Raw genomic sequence first — 20,734 nt, 5'->3', positions numbered from 1 at the left:
CCAGCTAGTGCAACAGTGTCAAGCCTCAGTTTCTTTACCTGCAAAATGGGGTGATCACAATAGCGCTATATGGAAGGAAAAGAGTAGCTGCTGTAGTTTTTGGGCATTGCTGATCCCTAGCTGAGAAAGTCAGGGACCGATGGCTGGCTCCGGGCCTGTCCTCCGGATCTGTCTCCTCGTCCCCAGTTCACCCACCCTAGGCAGCCTGCAGGGACCAATGGCAGCATGCGTGTGGCGGGGAGTGCCTGCCCAGTCCTGTCCTCTAAATGGTGCTGGAAGCAGATGCTGGCTGCCTCCCAAGGAGAGAGCTGAGAAGGTCAGCCAAGCAGGGAAGAAACAAGTAGGGGTGGAATAGGCAGGGGGGCAGACGAAGGGGGAGCTTGGAGAGAGGGTTCCAAGGCAGAAGCCCACACGGGCACAATGCAATCGCAGCAGGCCCCATGAGGCTGCAGAACCAGAAGCCCCAAGGGGAGGTCCTCTGTCTTGGCCTCACTGTCGGTGCCCGCCTCCTGCCTGAGCGTCTGGGAGCCCGCGACTGAGCAGCCAAAGCCTGAGGATCTGTGAACGGCTCCAGGTCAGCCAGGGAACAAGGTGGTGAGCAGTGAGGACAGCACTAGCCCTCACCTGATCAGTTGGAGGGCTTTAGGGTCTCTAGGTGAGCACTTAGGGCTCTGGGATGCAAATAAAGGACTCTGTGGAGCTTCCTGTGGAAGGATGGGGACCTGGTGTGTGGATTTTTTTTCCTCCCTGGGCAGCTGGGGTGTTATTGAGACTAAACTCACAAGATTTGGAGACTCATTCGTATTTGGGATTAGTTGGGTCCCTTTAAGACTGAGATAGGGGTTGGATTCCCTCGTAGATCAGTCTCAGTTGGTGAAGAATCTGCAGTTCAGGAGACCTGGGTTCGATTTCTAGGTCGAGAAGATCCCCTGGAGAAGGAAATGGCAACCCACTCCAGTATTCTTGCCTGGAGAATCCCATGGACAGAGGAGCTTGGCAGGCTACAGTCCATGGGGTCGCAAAGAGTCGGACACGACTGAGCGACTAAACCAACCACCCAGGGGTTGGATATTCTGGGGCCCCTAAGCTGTGAGTTTAGGGTTCCTCAGGTTCCTGGAACGTCTGTTTAAAACCGAAGAAGCATTAAAGATTGGATTTAGAACAAGCTGGGCCAAAACCCAGTACAGGTAGGCCCTGAGTATAAACTGGGACTTTATAGTCCCCGGGCGGTTAGAATTCAGTTTGCCATCTAAGGCTTGGGCCAGGAGCGCCGGGGAGCCACGCCTCTTGGCTGAGGGACGCACAAGTTTTCTAATTACCAGGCTGGGAGGGGAGCTGGGAGCCTGGCGAAGTTTGGTCTTGGAGACCACAGCCGTCCTTGCCAGGGCGTTCTAGCCCCCGGGTCTCGTTGGCAGTCGTCACTCTGGCCAGACACCCCTCTCTATGGTCCCGGCCTCCGGTACGGGGTGAGCCTCTACTGTGCCGCAGGGGGGCTCTAAGTCAGGTCGGAAGAGAGCTTGTCTGGGAGGGCAGGTGGGGCGGGGCCTAGGGTACTAGGTGGGCCCAGGGGGTGGTGACTGCCAAAGCCTGAGGGCGGGGTCGGTAGCCGGGGTGGAACTCAGGCCTGGGAATACCGGCTAAACCCAGGACCGGGGGCGGGGCTTGAGACCCAGGGGTGGGGCCTGACTCAGGGCGGGGCGGGGCCATGGGACTAACCTAGGGGCCGAACCTGGTCTAGAGCTGGCGAGGCTCTGGAACGGTGCTTGGCGCTTACGGGCGGGGCCAGAGGCCCAACCTGGGGGCGGGACCAAGTGAGTGGCGGAGGCGGGTAGAGGCGGGACCTAGAGGAAAGCCGCCCAGGACCAGGGTCTGTGGTGGGGCCAAGGTGGAGCCTAGGCTTGTGGGTAAGTCGTTAAGGTGGAGCTTGGGTTCAGGGTACCGCCGCTCAATCGAGGCATGGGGCGGGGCTCGCCAGTGACTGACGGAACAGAAGACTGTCGGGGGCGCGGAGATACACTAATGATTGGCAGAAAAGCCTGGGCCGGGCTTGAAGCAGGGAGGTCTGGGACGGGGCGGAGCCTGTCCGAGACACGTCCAATCCCAGACATCGGGGTGGGGCCTGGCTCGAAGCGGGAGCGGAGCTCGATCTGGGGGCGGGGTTGGGTCGGTCGTGAGGCGGGGTCCGGGCTGCCCGCGGCCTCAGAGCTCTCCGCCTCCCCAGGATGCGGGCTCCAGGTGCAGGTTCGGCTTCCGTGGCCTCTCTGGCGCTGTTATGGTTGCTCGGACTGCCATGGACCTGGAGTACGGCGGCGGCGCTCGGCGTGTACGTAGGCGGCGGCGGCTGGCGTTTCCTGCGCATCGTCTGCAAAACCGCGAGGCGGGACCTCTTGTGAGTGCAGCCCAGGCCTGAACCAGGGGCTGGGGTCGGGGGCGGGCTGAGGGTCCACGGGGTCGAAGAGAGGGGGGCTGCAAGGGCGGCGTGAAGACTTAGGGGAGAGAGGTTTTGGAGACTGGGAGGCGGGGTTCGGGTGAGGGCGGGGCTAGGGGCGGTGCTGGGACGGAAAAGAGTGGATGGGGGACTCTGAGGGCCCCTGCAGGGGTCTTTAGAGGGAGATGAGTAGGTTTCAATGCCCTTGAGACTGAGTGGGTGACTTCAGGGAGCTGGACGACAGCTTGGGGGTATTAGGACTGCGAGTAGGACTTCCGGAGAGCTGAAACTGATGGAGGGGGAGCTGTGCGTCTTAGGGGGACGGGGGTCTATATGCGGCTTTGGTGACTGGGAGGACTGGGGACTTCAGGGACTCTGGTAGGTCCCTAGGGGGCTGTCAGGGGAACTTTCTCGGGGAAGATGAAAGGGCTTCCTGGGGAACATGTAAAGTGTTTTTAGGGTCTTTGAAGGATGTTTGTCTTCTCAGAGCCTTTTACAGGTTTCTCTGTAGTTAGAATGCTATTTGAGAGTTTGAGATCTGTGCGTGATTTTGGGGGTTGTTCAAGGCCTGCCGAGAGGTTGCTGTGTATTCCAAGGCTTGCTTAGAGGTCTCTGGTGACTATCTCTAGGGAGGGTTCGTAGGCATCCTTGGAAGGCCTCTGGGCTGTCTCTGAGGGCCTTGCACAGAGAAGCTGTTGGGAGTCCTTCTGCGGTGAAATAACTGTTTCTGGGCATTCTACCGGAGCAAGTCTTAGGAACAGCCTCCACGTGGAAGTCCGTGAACACTTGCTATGGGTCTGCCAGCCTTGATGCCCATGAGAAGATGGGAGGACTAACCCATTGCAAAGATAAACTGAGTTCTGTGAGCCACAGGGATGGTGTGGAATTGGGAAAAGTTCCTCTGCTAACTGACTGGTTCTGAACCTTTCAGAACCCGTCCTTTCCTTTCTACACCCTGGTCCCTGCCCCTGGTTTTCTGACATGCGGCTCGGATTGGTGCTCTCTGCTCACACAGTTTCCACGACCTCTACCCGCTGCAGTAGAAAAGACTCAGTCCCTAGCTGTGTCCTTGGGGTTCCGCCATTCTATTGCCTGCCCACTTGCCACTCCCCACGTCTCCATAGGTTCACCCAGCCCCCAGATCAACTTGCCTTATCAGGCTCAGGCTGCTTCCTCTGCCTGGAACATGTACGTGTGCATGCTCTGTCACTCCGTGGTGTCTGATTCTTTGCGACCCCCGGGGCTGTAGCCCACCAGGCTCCTCTGTCCATGGGAGTCCCAGGCAAGAACACTGGAGTGGGTTGCCATTTCCTTCTCCAGGGAATCTTCCTGACCCAGGGATCAAGCCTGAGTTTCCTGTGTCTGGAGGATTCTTTAGCACCAAGCCACCTGGGAAACCGGGCCCTCTTTTTTTTTTTTCCACCTGGTGATGCCTTATGATGTTGCCTCCCTCAGAGGAACCTTTGCTGAATTTTCCTGGGCAGCACTCTCCCCACACCTCCTTGTTGATCTAAGGATCTAGACCACGTGAGCTTTCTGACCTTGTCCCCACCCTCCTGTCTTCTTTGTCACTCTTCCCACTATACTGGCCTCCATGCCATTCCTAAACACGCTCCTATTTATTCAAGCCCCAAGGCCTTTGCACTTGCTGTTCCCTTTGCCCAGATCACGGTTCCCTTGCTCTTTATTTTCATCATGGGTTAAATGTCACCTCCTCAGACAGCCCTCCCCTGACCCTGTGTCTCTGTAGACCCCCCTACCTTCCTGCTTTCTGGGAAAAGAGCCAAGATTGATGCGGGGCTCCCTCTGTGTGAGGCACCCTGGGAATCATGACTTCTTCAAGTCCTCCCAGCCACCCTGGGAGGTCTGTACTGTCTTGTCCCATCTCACAGATGAGCGGATTGAGGCGCAGCATGGTTTGGTCACTTGCCCAAGGTCACACAGCTGGCCAATACAAGGGGCAAGATTTGAACCCAGACAGTGTGACTCCAGAACTTGACTTGTAACCACGAGCAGCATCAGTCACTTACAATTATCTTGTGTGTCTGCTTTCTTGTCTTTTAATTGTGGGGTCTCTTTCCTCCCAGGACTAACCTGTGACCTGGCGGGGGCGGGCAGCACAGACTGTGCCACTGTGGCCCTGGCCTCCTCCCACCAGGGTGGCACCCAGCAAGTGTACAGAATATATTGGGCTATCCGTACCCAGTCCTGTCTACCCTGGAACAGGGTAGGAGCTGAGTCCACTCTGAATCCCTGACACAGAGCTTGGCACACTTTCTGTATGGAGGCAGCTTGGGAGATGGTCGCACTTTCTGGTCTTCATAGCTTTGTATGATCCCTTTGCTTTGAGTGTGGGCTGGGCCTAGTGATTCACTTCTTTTTTTTTAGTTCTCAAATGTTTATTACCAAATTGCTGAAAGCTTTTAAGAGAAAAGATAAGAGGATTTCCTTAAACCTGGAAAAACAAAACACAAAAGAACCAGCAATGTTTTCAACAAAAAATCATACAAAATTATAATCATCATCATCAGTTCATTCAGTCCTATGCAATTAGTTTTTGATCTTCATCTTTTGTTAGCAGTTTTATAAATCTAGTTTTTCTTTAGAGTTCTATAAATCCTTACCCAGTTGATGTTATGATCTGAAAGTTACCATAAACTTGTATCCTAGAGTACTTGTCAGAATCCTTTTTAGAACTTTCTCTGAAGAAGGAACACTCTTGTAGGAACACTTTAGGAAAAGCCTCAGAGTAAAGCAATAACTGTCTGTAAATGTCAAAAGACTTAAAATGCCATGGCTAAAGATCTGATTAGAGTTCATTACAGTGTAGTTGACAGGGAAATTTGGTTATTTCTATGATACATAGCACTCTAAGACAGTAACTAGAATTATGACTAGTAATATTATCAGTTATTATTATTATAAATAGAATATCACTATATGTATTATTATGTTTTATCACAACATTACCAGATACTAAAGTATATTATATTTCTAGGAACATCATATAATTTTAAAAATACTTATATACCTATATAAATACAATATAAAGAAAGCTTAGTATTTTTACTTCTTAATGCTTCTTCACATGTAATTTAACATATCAAATAAGTCTAACTAGTTTAACATCTATATTTTTATGAGAAGAGAGAAAAAATCTTTTGCAATATGCTAGGGGCTCTCTAAAAAAATCCTAAAGTTAGTTTGAGGTCAAAAAGACTTCTTTGAGAATTTCATTTTTGGGAAGTTTGTAAAAAAAATATTAAAAGGTTTAAAAACACTTGCTCATATAGGGTCATAGGACACTGTGAAACAATACTAATGTATTTAACCAAAGTGGCAAAGACTTTACAGGCAAATATAGGTTGCATAGCTAATGATTCACTTCTGATGAACAGAATATAGCAAAAGTAATAGGATATTATTTCTGAGATTAGGTCATCAAAGACTGTGGCTTCCATCTGGGGTGCTCTTTCGTGGGTCTCTTACATGGCAGTCAGTAAGGCAGCTCTCTGGAGAGTTTCACATGAGTGAACTTGGAAGTGGATTCTTTCCCAGCGAAACCTTGAGATGACCACAGGCCCGGCCAACACCTTGATTTAGAGAGAACCAGAGCCAGACCACACAGCTAAAATGCTCCTGAATTCCTGAAACTGTAGGTAATGAATGTTTGTTATTTCCAGTCGGTAACTTTGGGTGTAATTTGTTACACAGCAATAGCTAACTAATGCAGCTTGTCATAATACCCACCACCCACTCCATACCAGTGTTCTAGAGTTCTCACAGTCTTGTAAGGAAGGAATGCTTACTAATCCCATTTGATCATTGATGAGCCAAAGCCCAAAGAGGGCAGGTCATTTGCCTAAAAATGCATAGCCAGGGAGGGGCAGGGCTCTAGAGTCTGTTCTTAGCTGCTGTGTTGTGCTGGAGTAGTGGTGGAGGCTGGCTGCCTTTAGATCTGAGGTTCAAAAATATTTAAGCACCCTGCCCCAGTTCTTCCAGCTCTCCTCTATTTTCATCATGAAATCTGATCACATTCATCCTTGTTTATTTCTTCCTGCCCCGGTGCCCTGGAACTCAGGGTGAAAACAGGAGGGGGCAAAAGGAACAGAGGGACAAGAAGAAGTCTCGGGAAGGGTCCAAAGGCAGACAGTGGCCTCTTTGTCCTCAGAGTGGGGGTGGCTTGTGCTACTGCCAGGCAGGGCGGCCCAGGCATGTAGCTGAAGCCCAGCGCTAGAGTCAACTGCCCGCCCGTGGGTGTGCTCCGGAGAGGGCTGTGAATGCTTGGGTAACGTGAGCATGAGCCCCTGTGGCCTCAGTTCGCATTTCTTTGCTGTGTTGTCTGTGGACAGGAAGCACCCTTGTGGGGGCTGTTTCTTAGGGTTTCCATTGTTACTGTTAACCCGCTGCCCATGGCTGTCACACTAGTGTCCCTTCATGGGGTTTTTGGGGTACCCTATTGAATTCAGCACGGAAAAATTGATGCTTTTGAACTGTGGTGTTGGAGAAGACCCTTGAGAGTCCCTTGGACTGCAAGGAGATCCAACCAGTCAATCCTAACGGAGGTCAGTCCTGGGTCTTCATTGGAAGGACTGATACTGAAGCTGAAACTCCAATACTTTGGCCACCTGATGTGAAGAGTTGACTCACTGGAAAAGACCCTGATGCTGGGAGGGATTGGGGGCAGGAGGAGAAGGGGACGACAGAGGATGAGATGGCTGGATGGCATCACCGACTTGATGGGCATGAGTTTGAGTAAACTCCGGGAGTTGGTGATGGACAGGGAGGCCTGGCATGCTGCGGTTCATGGGGTCACAAAGAGTCGGACACGACTGAGCGACTGAACTGAACTGAACTGATTGAATTCATCCATGGGAAGCTCTTAGAGGAGAGCTGGGCATCAAGTAGGTGCTCAGACTTGGTGGTACTGACGGCCTTCAGGCAGCAGTGGGTCCCTCAGGGGTTGGGAACTTGGCGGCCGGAGCCAGAGGAGCTAGCCCGTGAAATATCACCCTCTGGGTCTCCGTTCCTTCGTCCGGAAGAATACACCTTGTACAGCGCCTCTCCTTCAAGAAAACATGAATTGAGCACCTGCTGTGTGCAGCATGGGCACTTGGCCTGCCACGTGGTACATGTTGAATGTTGCCCTCAAGCTTTGGGGCAAGCTCGAGCAGCAGCAGAGGGACTCTGCTAGGGGGCCTGGGTCTGGGTTGTTCGGTCCTCTACTTGTGTGACCTTGGGTATGTTAATTCACCTCTCTGAGCCCCCACCTCATCCACCATCTGACATAGGCATTTTATTTATTTATTTATTTATTTCTGACATGGGCATTTTAGAATGCTACTTTGAAGGGTCGCTGTAAGGTCACTCAATAAACACTGAGGAGGATGCTCATCGTAGCAACTCTATTTATTGGTCAAATGGTTAAGCTATCAGGATTTGACCAGGGAGTTGAGTGTATAAACAGCTAACTTTTGACATTTTACATTTTCAGTTATTTTTTTGTAGTGATTAATATATAACAGGTACAAAATTCAGATGTTAGAGAGAGGTTTGCAGTGAATGTTGCCCTCTCTGGACTGTCTGCAGCCCTGCAGTTCCCCTCCTCAGGGGTGTCTTATGTCTCTTTTCCAAGATATACTTATGTAGGGGCTTCCCTGGTGGTCAAGTGGCTAAGACTCCATGCTCCCAATGCAGGGGGCCTGGATTTGATCCCTGGTCAGGGAACATGCTTCCCTGGGGTCCTACATGCTTCAACTAAGAGTTCATAGGCCACAACTAAAGAACCTGCTTGCTGCAAACAAAACCTGGTGCAGCCAGATAAATAAATACATATTTTTGAAAGAGAAATATATGCAGACCTTTTGTTCTTTATTAAAGGTATTTGGCCGCACCCTGTGACTTGTGGGACCTTTGTTCCTCAACCCAGGGTCAAGCCCATGCCCCTGCCTTGGGAGGCAGAGTCTTAATCACTGAATGCTGGGAAGTCCCAGACCTCTTGTTCTTGGTACTCACCAGTGGCCACACATTCATCATCATTTTCTTCACCTCATGCTTGCTTTCTTCTCTCCACTTACACTTGAAATTTTTACTTTTATTAAAGTCATGCAAGGTTCAAGATTCTAAGCCTTCTACCTCAAGTGGCAGCTGCCTGCTCAACCTTGACCCACATTTTCTCTTCTCTATCAGGAGTGATTCTTACCTCTTGTTTGAATCTCCAAATGGCTTATGTGGCAGTATCTGCATTTTTTCACTTTGAGAGCTGGTCTGTCATCTCCCTCTATGGAAGATGAGGATTCAGCATCCCTTTATCCCCCGTCCTCATTTTCTTTCTGTTCCTGCGCATGTTGTACACATACCCACCACCCCCATACATACCCAGACATACATGTTTTTCCATTCCTTCATTGTCCCAATATTATCACAGTAGATTCTCATCATCTGTTCTACAAAATTGCTGCAAATATTGAATTAGCAAATACTGAACCATTGTTCCTAGGGAAAATACAGGGTTAGGTTCCTGAGAGCCTCTGATCACAACATTTCCATCAACCAATCAATACATAATCTTGTTTTATGTGTGTTCTATTTAAAAACACCTCCTATATATTGTTTATTTATTACAACTGAACTCACTGCCAACAACATTATAACTCATGCCTGAATAAAACTTATCTAATATGTACATCTTCTCCAGAAGGCACATCACAGCCTTCTTGTGCTTAGGAACCCTAGACATCATTTCAGCATTATGCGTAGGACCCCTTTTAAACAGAAAAATCACCAACAAAAATCAAAAAGCTTACAAAAACTGGTGTATGTGGTGTTTAGTAGACTGCCAAAAGGATGCTTATTTATAATTTGAGTGAAACAACTTTATGTATTTTTCTCTGGAGTTATTGATTGCCTTTGTATTTGTTAGTTCTATGTATTTATCTGTACTTCAAGCTCAAACTCCACACATTTGTCTCTCTCTCTTCTTATGTTTATAGTGTCAGATGGGCTTTCAATTTCACCTTTTTGGAGAAATCTCTGTTCTAGCCCCCAATCTGTCCAAACCGTGCAAATTGCCCTTTCCACCTGGTGTGTAACCATCACCCCAGCCTTGCTCCTAGCCATCTTCCTGAGGACTAGCATCACTTTTCTCTGGGGTTGGATACCCTGTTTCCTGAGTTCCTGGTAGCCCTCCTCTTTGATTTGCTCTTTTAGTTAGTTGGAGCACATCTTTATTAGTTTTGGGAGAAATGATGCATGGGAATTTAAGTTTTTGAGACCCCCCGCCCCCCATATATGAAAATATCTTTACTTCCACCCTCACACTTGACTGATGGTCTGGGTATAGACTTCTAGTTTGGATATCATTTTCCTTCAAAATTGAAGGCATTTCTTATTTTCTTCTCCCATCATGGTTATTAGTGAGAAGTCTAAAACCTTCTGGTTCCTGATCCTTTATAGTGGCCTGTATTTTTGTTTTTCTTTCTGGCAGCTTGTGGGATCTTTTCAAGAGAGTGGGCTATTTCCATCCATTGTACGATCTGTTGGTGAGGTTTCAGGTCAAGGAAGTTGTTTTAATGCTGTCACTGGTGATTTCCTCACCTTTCCTTCCTTTGTTCTTAGAACTCCTGTTATTGAGTGCCTGGAACAATGTCTAGCTTGATAACTATTTGTTGAATATGATGTTGAATCTTCTGAACTGATGCTATAATTTTCTTATCTTTTCTCTTTTATTTTCCATCTCTGTCTTTTTATTCTACTTTCTATGATATTTCTTCAAATTACTTATAACCCTTCTATTAATTTTTAATTTATGCTCACATTTAAAATTTTTATTATGATTATCATTTGTTATTAATAAACTCTTTTTATTGATCTTTTAACTATTATTTTTTCTTTTTTATAAAGACTTCATTTTTTATTATCAGTTTTAGGTTTATAGAAATTGAGCAGAAAGTATTATATACTCCCTTCCTCTCCCCTGCAGTTTTCTCTATTTTTAAGATCTTGTATTGGTATAGTACACTTGTCACAATTGATAAGTCATTATTGATACATTACTAAGTCCATATTTTTCACTAGGGTCATGTTGTATGTTGGATATTCTATGGTGCCCTCACATTTAAATTTTCCAGGATCTTTTTTTCTCTTCATTCCCTGAAAACTTTTTTTTATAGCATTCTATTCTTATTTCATGGATGCAGTAAATCTTCTTACATCATCAGGGATATTAATGACTTTATTAGGTTTCTTTTTTCCTGTTTGCACAATCTTTTTTTCCTCAAAGATTTTCTTCTTTGTTTAGTTTAGTCTCCATCATCCCTGTTAGAGGAGATCCCCAGGAGTCTGGTAGTCTTTGGTTATAAAGTCAATTAGAAGCTCTCAGCATGAGTGTGTATAAGGGGTGAGGGATCTTGTCAACTCAGCTTCATGATGAGGGTCACCTGGCCAGGTGGTGCTTTGGGGAGACCTCAGTGCAGTGTCTTTGGATCTTTCCTCTGGGCCTCGTCACATTTTCCCATAGGAAGCTCTTCTGGTCTTCTGCCTGGGGTAGAGAACCCACCTGCAGATCCCAGGAATGCAGAGGGGGAAGAGGGCTGGAAGCTCAGTATCTGGCAGGGGAACGTTAACACCCATTTGCAGGAAGGTGTCCCACCCAGAAACCATCCTGTGGTTGGATGTTCAGTCTCCTCCTGGGTGGCAAAGGGGCCACTTTCTTTTTAAATTTTATTTATTTGTTTATTATTTTTGGCTGTGCTGGGTCTTCCTTGCTGTGTGGGCTTTTCTTTAGTTATAGCAAGTTGGGGGGGCTACTCTCTAGCTGCAGTGTGCGGGCTTCTCATTGCAGTGGCTTCTCTTGTTGCAGAGCACAGGCTCTAGGGCGCGGGCTTCAGTAGTTGCAGCACATGAGCTCAGTAGTTGTGGCTCCTGGGCTCTGGAGTAGTAGTCGCAGCACAGGGGCTCAGTTGTTCCATGGCTCATGGGAATCTTCCTAGACCAGGGATCAAACCCCTGTCTCCTGCACTGGCAGGCAGGTTCTCTACCACTGAGCCAGCAGGGAAGCCCTGATTGCGATACTGACATATCATACATCTTGTTTTCAGGTGGGCAACATAATGATTTGCTATTTGCATAAAAGTTTCTCCTGCTATACAAAAATAGAGCATTCCTGTGAAACTGTTCAGAAGCCAAAAGGATGTAATGCAAAGAAGCAGTTACCTTAGGATGCATCTTGCTAATGGATGCACAGAATAAATTGAGATAAAAGTCAGATGCTCACAGAGTTCAAAGCTATAGTGGCTTGATACTGGGATGCCAAGTGTATTTAGTTCCAGGGTAAGGGGCTTGGTGGTGCCTCTCTCGCTCCTTTGGGTTCATGCTGCCCCTGTAACAGCTCCCTCAAAAACAACACTGGAGGCTGTTTTCACATTTTGCCTTTTACCGTAAAAGCGAAAGTCCTCTTTGGATTTCTTTTGGTTAGCAAAAAGAGGTACTCATTTAGGTCTTTCACATAAGTGAAGAGGCATTAAAGTGAATTTTTGAGAAGTAGAGTGCATTATGTATATTATGAAATGATTACCTTATATATATTGTATCTTGTATATTATGAAATGATTAACCACAGTAAATCTAGTTAACATCCATTACCATACAAAGTGACAAAATTTTTTTTTCTTATAATAAGAACTTCTAAGATCTACTCTCAGCAACTTTCAAATATGCAATGAGGTATTATTAACTATAGTTGCTATGTTGTACATGCATCCTCATGACATTTATTTCACAGAGGGAGATTCTTAATTTTATTTTATTTTTTGGCCATGCCATGTGGTATGTGGGATCTTAGTTCCCTGACCTGGAATGGAATCTGCACCCCCTGCATTGGAAGCACAGAGTCTTAACCATTGGATGTCCAAGGAAATCCCAGAAGGGGTTTCTTAAACAGATTTCTTTCAATCCTGCAGCCCAGGATTCTGCTTTCTCCCACCTCTTATCTGCTGTTTCCAGTTTTCCACAGTGAGGTGATTTGGTCTCTGTGCCCATCTTACCAGTGAGTACACACTTTTTTAAAAAAAAATCCCTTTAGGGACTTTCCTGGTGGTCCAGTGATTAAGACCCCACACTTCCACTGCAGCGGACACGAGTTCAACCCCTCTTCAAGGAACTAAGATCCCACATGCTGTGTGGTGCAGCCACAAATAAAAACAAAACCTAAAACAAAAAAATAAACCCTTTACTAGCTGTTTGGGGGGATGCAGGGAGGTGTGATGACCAGTCAGTGTCTGGGTGCCCAATCAGCTAGCTACCTTTGCTAAGAGATCAGCACTGACTTTTCCCATTTACCTTCAGGGTCCTTCCTCATTCCTCGCAGTGGGGGTGCCATTCTTGTGTGCAGCTTTCTGTTGTAACTTCGAGCTGATGTTCATCTAACCCCTCACCTACTGCAGGATGTTTGGATTCCTTCCTATCTTCTGCTCAGAGCAGAAGGTGGCTTCCCAGGTGGCTCAGTAGTGAAGAATCCACCTGTCAATGCAGGAGCCACAGGAGACCCAGGTTCGATCCTTGGGCCAGGAAGATCTCCTGGAAAAGGGAATGGCTACCCATTCCAGTATTCTTGTCAGGATAATTCCACGGACAGAAGCCTCTGGTGAGCTATAGTCCAGTGGGTCACAGAGTTAGACATGAACTGAGCACACATATCCATCTTCTGCTCACTGGAAGCTACAAATGAATAATGCGCCATCATTCCCCCCATGTGACTTTAATGTGCCAAAATCAATCCATGAGTTAGTGGTGTGATTCAGAGCCATGGAGAGAGATTTCTGAGCCTGCGCTCTTTCTACCCAGTCCTTGCTTCACTCTCTCTTTTCCCCTGTGGGCCTTTGCTCTCTGTAAACCTGCCAATCTCCTTTCTGCCTTCAGGTCTTTGCGCTTGTGGAGCGCTCCATCTGGAATTCTTTCCCTCGAGCTTAACCTATGGCTGATTCCTTCTTATCCTTCAAAGTTCAGTGCAAATGTTGCTTCTTCAGGCAAGGCTCCCCTGTCCCCGTGGGTGAAATCTGGTCCACATCAATCTTGTTTGTTTTTTTCTTAGGAAACATATAAAACTGTCATGGCTTGTGTTTGCTTTCTCCATGATTATTAACTGTAGACCCATGGTGATAGGGCTTACACCTACCTTGGTTACCTTGGTGTCCCCGTTCCTGTCATGATGTCCAACATGTTGCAGTCCTTCATGGAGGTGCGCTGCACATGTGGATCAGCTCCTCTGGGGAGGTGTTCTCTGTGAGGAGGCTTCGGCTGCAAATAGTGGGGATCCCAATTAGAAGTGGCGTCAATAGTAAAGCACATTTACAGCTGCATGCAGTGGGGTATTGGAACATGAGATGGCTTCAGGCTGATCAGTTTGTGTTCAGCATGTTCTATTGACCCAGGTTCCTTCTGCCTTTCTGCACTGGCATCCTTGCTGCAAAGCCTTGGTGTCTCCAGTTGATTATCCTCATGGTCTCAGATTGGCTGCTGTGGCTCCAGCCGTCACATACTGACAACTTTCTCGGACAGAAGAAAGGGAATACGGGACTACCATGTCCCAGGTTGCAGGGGTTGTGAAAGGAGCTATTGTGATGGCAGGGGGTCTGTGAGTTGGGCACTGATGGAGTCAGAGCCAGATTTCCAGAGCTTTGAACACTGAGCAGAAGAGTCTTATGTTGCCAGGGAATGGTTTTGAGTAGGGAAGCACCCCAGCCAGGCTGACCTGCAAAGAGGAGGATGGTGGCTTGGTGAGGAGGATTTGGGGCAGCCAGGCAAGAAGTGCTCTTGTTCCCAGATAGTGGGAATGGAGACACACACCCCTCTCTCCCCTTGAATGGGGCACAGGGGTGAAAGCAGTAAGGAAGACAACCAAAGGTTGGAGATGAAGCAGTGTGTGTTAGTTTCCTGTGGCTTTCAGAACAAAGTAGCACAAACTAGGTGACTTATGGCAACAGAAATTTATTTGTGGAGGCCTGCAGCCTGAGTCTTCCCAGGTGGCACAAGTGGTAAAGAACCCACCTGCCAATGTAGGAGACACAAGAGATAGGGATTCAATTCCTGGGATGGGAAGATCCTCTGGAGAAGGAAGTAGCAAACCAATCCAGTATTCTTGGTTGGGAAGTCCCATGGACGGGGGAGACTGGTGGGCTACAGTCCACGGGGTCACAAAGAGTCAGACTCGACTGAAGCGACTTAGCACGCAGCCACAAAGTCTGAAGTCAAGGTGCGGGTAGGGCCTTCTGGAGGCCCCAGGGAGAATCTGTTCCATGCCTCTCTCCTAGCTTCCAGTGGCTTCCAACAATCCTTGGCAGTTCCTTGGCTTGTGGTTGCATCCCTCAGTCCAGTCTCTGCCTCCACCTTCACATGGCCTTCTTCTCTGTGGCTGTGTCTCCTCTTCTGTCTCTTAGAAGGACACTCGTCATTGGATTTAGCTGTGCTTAGTCGCTCAGTCATGTCTGACTCTGCAACTCCATGGACTGTAGCGCGCCAGGCTCCTCCATCCATGGGGATTCTCCAGGCAAGAATACTGGAGTGGGTTGCCACGCCCTCCTCCGGGAGATCTTCCCAACCCAGGGATTGAACCCAGGTCTCCCGTATTGCCGGTGGATTCTATACCATCTGAGCCACCAGGGAAATCCATTGGATTTAGGGCCTACCCTAAATCCAGGAGGATCTTATCTGAAGATCTTCAACTTTGTTACATCTGCAGAGACGCTTTTTCCACATAAGGACTTATTCACAAGTTTGGAGGGTCAGGACTTGCATGTGTCTTTTGGGGGCCACCGTTCACCCCACTGCGTACAGGGTGGGGCCTGGCCCAGGGTGGAGGTGGGAGACTCGGAGGAGTTTCAGATGTGTGATGTGGGGCCTTGGCCGTGCTGGTGAGATCATCAGGCTCCCGCTAGTCTTCAACGGAGAAAGTAATTGGTTGTACCCAGCCTTGAGGACCTCCTGGGGGCCACACCCCATCTGGGCTTCGGGATGCCAGGGTCACTGTGACGTGCTGTGAATACATCAGGCACTTTTTGTTTCCTCTGGAGCCCACAGCATAGTGAGGGAGAAGAACACTTGAGCAGGAATTAAGGAAATAATTTAAACATCAGAAAGTGACAGGAAGGGGACTTCTCTGGTGGCTCAGCGATGGAAGAGCCAAGCTGCCTGTGTGGGAGACACAGGTTCAGTCCCTGGTCTGGGAAGATCCCACACGCTGTGGAGCGACCAAGCCCGTGCTCCGGGGCCCGGGAGCAGCAGCTACTGAAGCCCTGCCCCTGGAGCCTGTGCTCCCCAAGAGGAGCCAGCGCCACTAGCGTAGCCCCTGCTCACCTCCGCTAGAGAAAAGCCTGAGCAGCAGTGAAGACCCAGCACAGCCAAAAATGAAAATGAATAAATAAAATTTATTTTTAAAAGAGAGAGCAAGTGACACGAAGAATACAGCATGAAGCGGGGAGTCAGGGTTCATGCTTGACTACTTCAGCCAGGGCGGTTGGCAGGGGGCACCCCACACAGGCGCTCAAAGAAGGAGGAACCAACCTTGCAAAGCCTAAGAAGGAAGACCTGCTCCAGGCAGAGGGGCACCAGGTGCAAAGTCTGGAGGCAGAACCCTCCTGGGCAGAGTGATGATAAATCCCTCTTATTCAGTCCTTTTACTTGGTCAGGCACTTAGTACACTTGACAGGTATTAGGCCAAGAGTCCTATTGTTTCCCCATGTACAGAGGCATTGTCACTCTGGGCCTTGCTTCCTGTTTGTAAACGGGGTGATGGCGGTACCTACACTTTGCTGAGCTGCAGAATACTTTAGAGGTTGTGATGCTTAGCCTTCTGATCCCAAGTAAGGAAACTGAGACCCAGAGAGGGCAGGATCTGCCCGGGTGCCACAGTGGGTAGGTGGTACCAAAGCTTCAACTCCAGGCCACTTCTTCTTTCCTCTGGGTTCTGCTGGAGCTCAGAGCTCTGGGACAGACTTGAGGAATCAGTGTTTGCACAAGGCTCTCAGGGGATATCTTGCCCCATCTCCTAGACGCCTTGGGGATTTCTTGTGCTGGCCTCCACTCTTGGAACTTGTTTGTTCCTCTTTCTTCCTTGCAGGGTGGGTATGAGTCAAGTTTGGGAGCCTGCCTCGTGGCTCAGATGGTAAAGAATCTGCCTACAATGCGGGAGACCTGGATTTGAACCTTGGGTTGGGAAGATCCCCTGGGGAAGGAAATGGCAGCCCACTCCAGTGTTCTTGCCTGGAGAATTCCATGGACAGAGGAGCCTTGAGGGCTACAGCCCATAGGATCATAAAGAGTCAGACATGACTGAAGCAGCTGAGCATGGGTCAAGTTGCTGGGCAGATAAAATGCTGATAGTGCATACCTCCCTGAGGACAGGATAGCAGCAGAGTTGATTGAGAATGTAAGACATGTCAGGCCCTGTCCTTAGAAGTCTCCATCCATCTCTTTTATCTGCCAGTGACCTGGGAGGCACAGAATCTTATTGTCTCCATTAACCAGGAAGCCCTATGCAGGATGTACCCACCAGGGTCCTCTATATGAGTGTCCTGGGGCTGCTGTTACAAATTACCACAATCCTGGTAGCTTAAAACAAAAGGAACTTGTCTCAAAGTCCTGGAGACCAGAAGCCAAAATCAGTTTCTGGGGACTCCAGGTGTCTTTGGCTTCTGGCTGCATCACTCCAGTCTCTCCCTCTGTCTCCACAGGGTTTTCTCCCTTGTGTCTCTGTGTCCTCCCTTCTTCTTCTTCTTTTTTAAAATCAATACTTCTTGGCCATGCGCATCACTAGCATGCAGGATCTTAGTTCCCCAACCAGGGATCGAACCCACACCCCCTGCAGTGGAAGTGCACTGTCTTCACCACTGGATCACCAGGGACGTCCCTCTCTCTTCTTATAAAGATACCTGTCAGTGGGTCTAGGGCCCACCTAGGCAATCAGGAAGACCTCATCTCATATTTATCTGTTTCAAAATAAGGTCACAGTCTGAGGTTCCAGGTATACATGAATTTTGGGGACACGTTTCCACAACTACAGTCACATAGAAGAGACTGGGTTGCATTCAGGTCAGCCTGTTGGACATTAGCATTATCCTTACATTCTAGGCCCTATCTCTAGTGCTGGAATGACAGCTCTGGACACAATAGACAGATAGACAGACAGATGGGGTGCCTGCTGTCATGGAAACAGACTTAGGAAACCCAGAAAGGAAGAACTGTGAAACCCACAGCTTCAGATTGTGATGATTGCTCTGAAGGAATAAAACCATATGGAGGTGGGAACTGGGAGTGTATTTACCCACTGTTACCCACTGCTATGTAACAAATTACCCTTGAGCCTCAATGAGGGGCCTAGGGCAGAGTACTCCAGGCAGTGGGAGCTGTGCAAAGGCCCTAGGGTGGGAACCTTTGACTTGCTGAAGATCAGGGAAGGAGGCAAGATCAAGCTGGGGGAATGAAGGGTGAAGAGGTGGTCAGATGCATGGGGCTGGTCCATGCTGGGCTTCCCAGGTCACAGGGAAGGCATTTGATCAACAAAACAATGGGAGCCTTTGGAGAGTTAAAGTATTATTTTTTTAAATTGATTTTTAATTTTTTTTAATTTTTAAAAACTTAGGGAATTCCCTGGGCAGTCAAGTGGTTAGGACTCCATGCTTCCATTGCAGGGCACCCAGGTTTGATCCCTAGTCAAGGATCTAAGATCCTGCAAACCGCATAGTGTGAACAAAAAAATTAAAATTAAAATTTTTTCATTTTTAAAATTGAAACATTTTATATTAAAATATTTTATTTAATTTTAAAATTTTATTTAAAAAAATTATGTATTAAAAATTTTAATCTGGAAAATTCAAGGCTGCAAAAGTAGAAAGAATAATGTAATAAGCCCACGTGGCCAACCCCCCAGCCTTCGTGATCTTCATATGATTGTTTCCTCATCTTCACCCACTTCCTCCTCTGTCTGAATCTCAGTGGCACGTATTTTCATCTGTTAGTTTTCCAGAGTATATCTCTGGAAGGCAAGGACTCCCTTTTTTAACCTTGCCACAGATAGGCTTCACGAGTTTCAATAATTTTTCTTGTAGTAAAATGCGTATAATTTACCATCAGCAACACTGAGTACATTCACAATGTTGTGCAACCATTAGCTCTAATTCCAGAGCATTTCCATCACCCCAAAAGGAAACCCTGTCCCCATTAGCAGTCATTCCCCATTCCCCCTTCCACAGCTCCTAGTAACCACCAGTCTGCTCTGTCTTCATGGATTGTTTTTGAGGTGTAATTTACATATAATAAAATGTACCCATTCTAAGTGTTCAAGTGGGGCTTGGGGTATCACACCCAGGCTACCACCACCATCAAGATATAGAACATTCCTGGGCGCTTCCCTGGTGGTCCAGTGGTTAAAAATCTGCCTTGCAATGCAAAGGATGCCGGTTCAATCCCTGGTCCAGGAAGATCCCACAAGCAGAGGGGCCACATGCACCACAACTGCTGAGCCTGCGCTCTAGAGCCCTTGAGCTGCAACTCCCGGAGCCCACCTGCCCTGGAGCCAGAGCTCCACAGCCAGAGGAGCCACCGCAGTGAGAAGCCTGTATACCTCAGACAGAGAGCGGCCCCTGCTAGCCACAACCAGAGAAATCCCGTGCACAACAGGACCCGGTACAGAAATACATACATAAATAAATATTTGTAAAAGTTGGATTGATCATTTTAAAAGATATGGGACATTCCCATCTCCCCAAGGACCTCTCCTGCCCCTTCGCTGTTAGTGTCCCTGCCCTCTGCCCAGGCCCCACTGATCTGCCTTCTTCCACTCGATCAGGTCAGCTGTCCACAATAGGTGCTCACTGTTTCCAGGACGAGTGATGGAACTGTGCCTTCGTACTGGCTGCCAGGAGGGGACAGGATTCTGGGCTCCATGTTCAGGGATGTGAATACAATCGTTCAACCTCTGTTTACAGAGCACCTACTATGTGCCAGGCTCCTGGTCAGATGCAGAGGGTGTTGCTTCCTCTGGGCCCCCTCACCAGGTTGCTGCAAACAGCGGCTTTGAGAGGGGAACCCTCCAATTGGAGATGTTCACTTACGAGGATCCATTCAGCCACCAAGAGTAACAGGGCAGGCACCCAAAGGGACCTGGTGGGCAGGAACCTGCCCAGGACTCCTTGTCCTCACTCTTCACATCTGTCCCCATTGCTGGCCCCTAGACAGAGAGGCCTTGCCCCAAGACCCTATTCATGTGTGGCTGCCCCTGCCTTTGCCAAGGATCTGCCCAGGGCCTGACCAGCTGCTCCCTTTGGTTGCAAGGTCCAGACCTGGCCTGGGAGCCCCAGACCCTCCTCCCTTCCTCCAAGTGTCCCATGCAATTATTTGTGGCAGGCTCACTATACTCCAAGAGGATGAACCTTGGTCTGTCTCCTCCACTGCTGTTTCTCTTGGGCCTAGAATGAAAAAGACAGAAGCCCTGTCTACCAGGAGCAGGGAGAGACAACTCAGAGGCAAATGGTGAATGAATAAACTGCATTTGGCATTTGTGTCTATACATGTGTGTGTGTGTGTATCTGTGTGTGTTAGTTGCTCAGTCACGTCTGACTCTGTGACCCCATGGACTGCCTTCTGCAGAGGATCTTCCTGACCCGGGGATTGAACCCAGGTCTCCTGCATAGCAGGCAGTTTATCATCTGAGCCACCAGGGAAGCCCTTTAAAGACCTTAAGTCCATGTTAAAAAACAAAGTAGGAGGGGACTTTCCTGGTGGCCAAGTGGTTAAGATGTCACACTTTTACTACAGAGGCTGAGAGTTTGATCCCTGGTGGGGAACTAAGATCCCACATGCTTTGAGGCATGGTCAAAGAACAATAATAATAAAAAGCAGGACAGAGTTCCCTGGTGGCCTAGTGATTAGGAGTCCATGCTTCCACCGCCATGGCCCATGTTCAGTTCCTGCTTGGGAAAGTGACGTCCCACAAACCATGCAACGCAGCCAGAAAACAATGAAGCAGGGACCCGAGAGGGAAGAGGAGGGGGTGATGCAATAACAGATGGGGGTCCAGGAATGGCCACCTGAGAGGGTGGCGTTTGAGCCAAGACCTTACAGAGGTGGGGGAGGAGCCACTTGGATGTTGGGAGAAGAGTGGTCCAGGCAGAGGGCAGAGCCTGTGCAAAGGCCCTGAGGTGGAAGCATGCCAGGTGTGTTCAAGCAACAGCAAGGAGGCTGGAGTGAGTGAGTGAGTGAGGGGGAAATCTGTGGGGAGGATGGAGGGGGAGGAGGGCTGGTCTCCATCACCAC

At 48.5% G+C, this 20,734-nt stretch overlaps 1 protein-coding gene across 3 annotated transcripts in view; it reads left to right on the top strand.

Moving 5' to 3' along the window:
• The first annotated feature begins 346 nt into the window (after positions 1–346).
• SLC27A1 (solute carrier family 27 member 1) overlaps positions 347–20,734 on the top strand; it is a 35,710-nt gene continuing 15,322 nt past the window's right edge. Inside the window, exons 1-2 of one of the 3 annotated variants that reach the window (XM_065917454.1) lie at positions 347–574; positions 2,222–2,389. In XM_065917454.1, the coding sequence (XP_065773526.1) occupies positions 2,223–2,389 (167 nt within the window). In that variant the 5' untranslated portion in view covers positions 347–574; position 2,222. Of the gene's footprint in view, positions 656–1,833; positions 1,905–2,221; positions 2,390–20,734 lie in introns of those variants that run through there. The other 2 variants (XM_065917452.1, XM_065917455.1) reach the window with 2 other exon arrangements.

The sequence above is a fragment of the Muntiacus reevesi genome, chromosome 1 (assembly GCF_963930625.1).
Source record: "Muntiacus reevesi chromosome 1, mMunRee1.1, whole genome shotgun sequence".
NCBI classification, from domain to species: Eukaryota; Metazoa; Chordata; class Mammalia; order Artiodactyla; family Cervidae; genus Muntiacus; species Muntiacus reevesi.
The sequence above is the reverse complement of the archived record's forward strand: the minus strand, read 5'-3'. Positions and strand labels throughout refer to the sequence as shown.